The sequence below is a fragment of the Entamoeba invadens genome, assembly GCF_000330505.1.
Source record: "Entamoeba invadens IP1 unplaced genomic scaffold scaff_1105074726547, whole genome shotgun sequence".
NCBI lineage: Eukaryota > Evosea > Mastigamoebida > Endamoebidae > Entamoeba > Entamoeba invadens.
Window position 1 is genome coordinate 32904 of NW_004191693.1, and position 2336 is coordinate 35239.

At 39.3% G+C, this 2336-nt stretch overlaps 1 protein-coding gene across 1 annotated transcript; it reads left to right on the forward strand.

Moving 5' to 3' along the window:
• Positions 1–969: 969 nt before the first annotated feature.
• Positions 970–2160, forward strand: EIN_212030 (hypothetical protein; the record flags this gene model as incomplete). The annotated part of the gene is made up of 1 exon (XM_004183361.1): positions 970–2160. The coding sequence occupies one exon, from the start codon at positions 970–972 to the stop codon at positions 2158–2160; it is 1191 nt and encodes a 396-aa protein (XP_004183409.1).
• Positions 2161–2336: the final 176 nt, after the last annotated feature.

Here is a 2336-nt window from a genome sequence, read left to right on the forward strand (position 1 = left end):
GGGGGATGCTAATCTAAATATTAATTAATTTAATATTATTATATAATAAATAATTAATATAAATTTATTCGGTTTTTTCATTTTATTAATTTTTTGATTAATAATTTATAGGGACCTACATTGACCACCACCACCACCTCTTAAAATAGATTTATTTTTTCTATTTCGAATCATATTCAAATTAAGATTATAGTAAATAGGAAACTGGGATAATATTTGGTCTGGTTCCCGAATTCGAGAAATGCCGAAAATTCACCTCGAGTTAGTGGAAACCGAGTGAGACGGAGCATTGAAAAGAAGGCTCTGAAGGCCGCACTCAAACAGTCTGTTTGTGCACCGTTTCACCCACTTTCCAAGTCCTCCCTTGGCGCGGATCCCCCCCTGACCCCCCCGCTTGCGGGGGGGGGGGGGAACCACATCCGCGTCCACACAGTACGGACAAGGAAAGTGGGTGACATGGGGACGCACAAACAGTGGCTGAAAAGTGGACTTCCTTCAAAAAACACTCGCGGCAAATATTTTTTTTTGGTAAAGGTGGTGGTGGTCAATGTAGGTCCCTAATTTATATTAAAATTAATTATAATTTTATTTTTTTCTAATTGAAATTAACCAATAGTTCCGAGCATCCTCCTTTTTCTAGCATCCCCATATTTTTTCCTTCTGTACTGTATAATAATTGGGTGGCGAGTAAACAATAGTTTAAAAAAGTTAAAAATAATCAATTTCAAAACAATTTAAATCTGTGGCAATAAAAAAAGTATGTGGGTAATGCTTGAGTTCATGTCTTTTTTTGTATTATTTTTTAATAATAAAAACAACTATAAATATAGTCAAGTTTAAAATAAATAAAAACAACTCGTTAATTTATTTTTTCCATTATTCGTTAATTATTTTTTCCTCTTTTTACAAATAAGCAAAAAATGAAACCCTATTAAATCCACTTTTGAACTGTTATTGAAAACCTAAACCATGGAAATCATCGAGACAACCCCACAACAACCCATCAGTCAACGCGTATCGTCTCATTCGCACATTAAAGGACTTGGCCTCGATTCCGCAGGTCTTCCGATATCTGATATTTCGTGTGGTTTAATTGGGCAAGAGAATGCTCGCGAGGCATTGGGACTTATTGTAGAGATGGTGAAGATGAAGCGAATGGCTGGGCGTGCCATTTTGCTTGCAGGAGCTCCAGGAACTGGCAAGACCGCGTTGGCTCAGGGTTTGGCCAAACAACTTGGTGACGATGTTCCTTTCCGCGCAATGGTAGCTTCCGAAGTGTATTCCGCTGAAGTCAAAAAAACGGAAGTCCTTATGGAAAACTTCCGCCGTGCCATCGGCCTTAAAATGAAAGAAGTTAAAGATGTTTACATTGGCGAGGTTAAGGAGATCACACCCGAGTTTGTCCCAAATGCGGTTGGTGGGTATGGAAAAACTGTGTCTGGTGTTGTTGTTTCGTTGAAAACAAACAAAGAGACCAAACAGTTACGCCTTGATCCAGGAATATACGACAAACTACAAGCCGAAAAAGTGACCGTTGGTGATGTTGTGTCAATTGAGTCAAGAACAGGTGAGTTGAAGAGACTTGGTAAGTGCGATAATTATGAATCTGAACACGACTTGGAGAACGACAAATTCGTGACACTTCCATCGGGAGACGTCCACCAAAAGCGTGAGGTTGTTACAAATGTGTCTCTGTATGATTTGGATCTTATTAACATAAAAAGCCCAAATACCTCTGTTAATTCCTTTTCCCACAAAGTTGAGATGACAGACAAACTGCGCTCCGAGGTGAATAAAATGGTCAACAAGTACATCAATCAAGGTAACGCGGAGTTGACACCAGGTGTGTTGTTCATCGACGAAGTTCATATGCTCGATGCAGAGTGTTTTGCCTTTTTAAACCGGATGTTAGAGAGTCAGTTGGCGCCAATTGTTGTTTTTGCAACAAACAGAGGATTAGTTGAAGTCAGAGGGACTGAAGAAGTATCACCACATGGCATTCCAATGGATTTGTTGGACAGACTCCTCATCATCCCAACAAAGCCATACGATTCAACACAACTTTACAAAATTATAAGTGTGAGAGCAACTGTTGAACACGTCGAGTTATCTGAAGAGGCCACTTTGTCTCTTGCAGGTGTCGCCTCGAAACTTCGTTAAGATTTGCTCTGCAGATGTTAACGCCAACTGCAATCGTCGCAAAAAGCAATGGAAATATTGTCATACAAAAATCAGACGTGGTGATGGCAATGACATTGTTTAACGACGCAAAGAAGTCTGCGATTAGCTTGTGAGTAAATTAATTTGGTGTTTTGACTGATTTGATTTTATGTGTC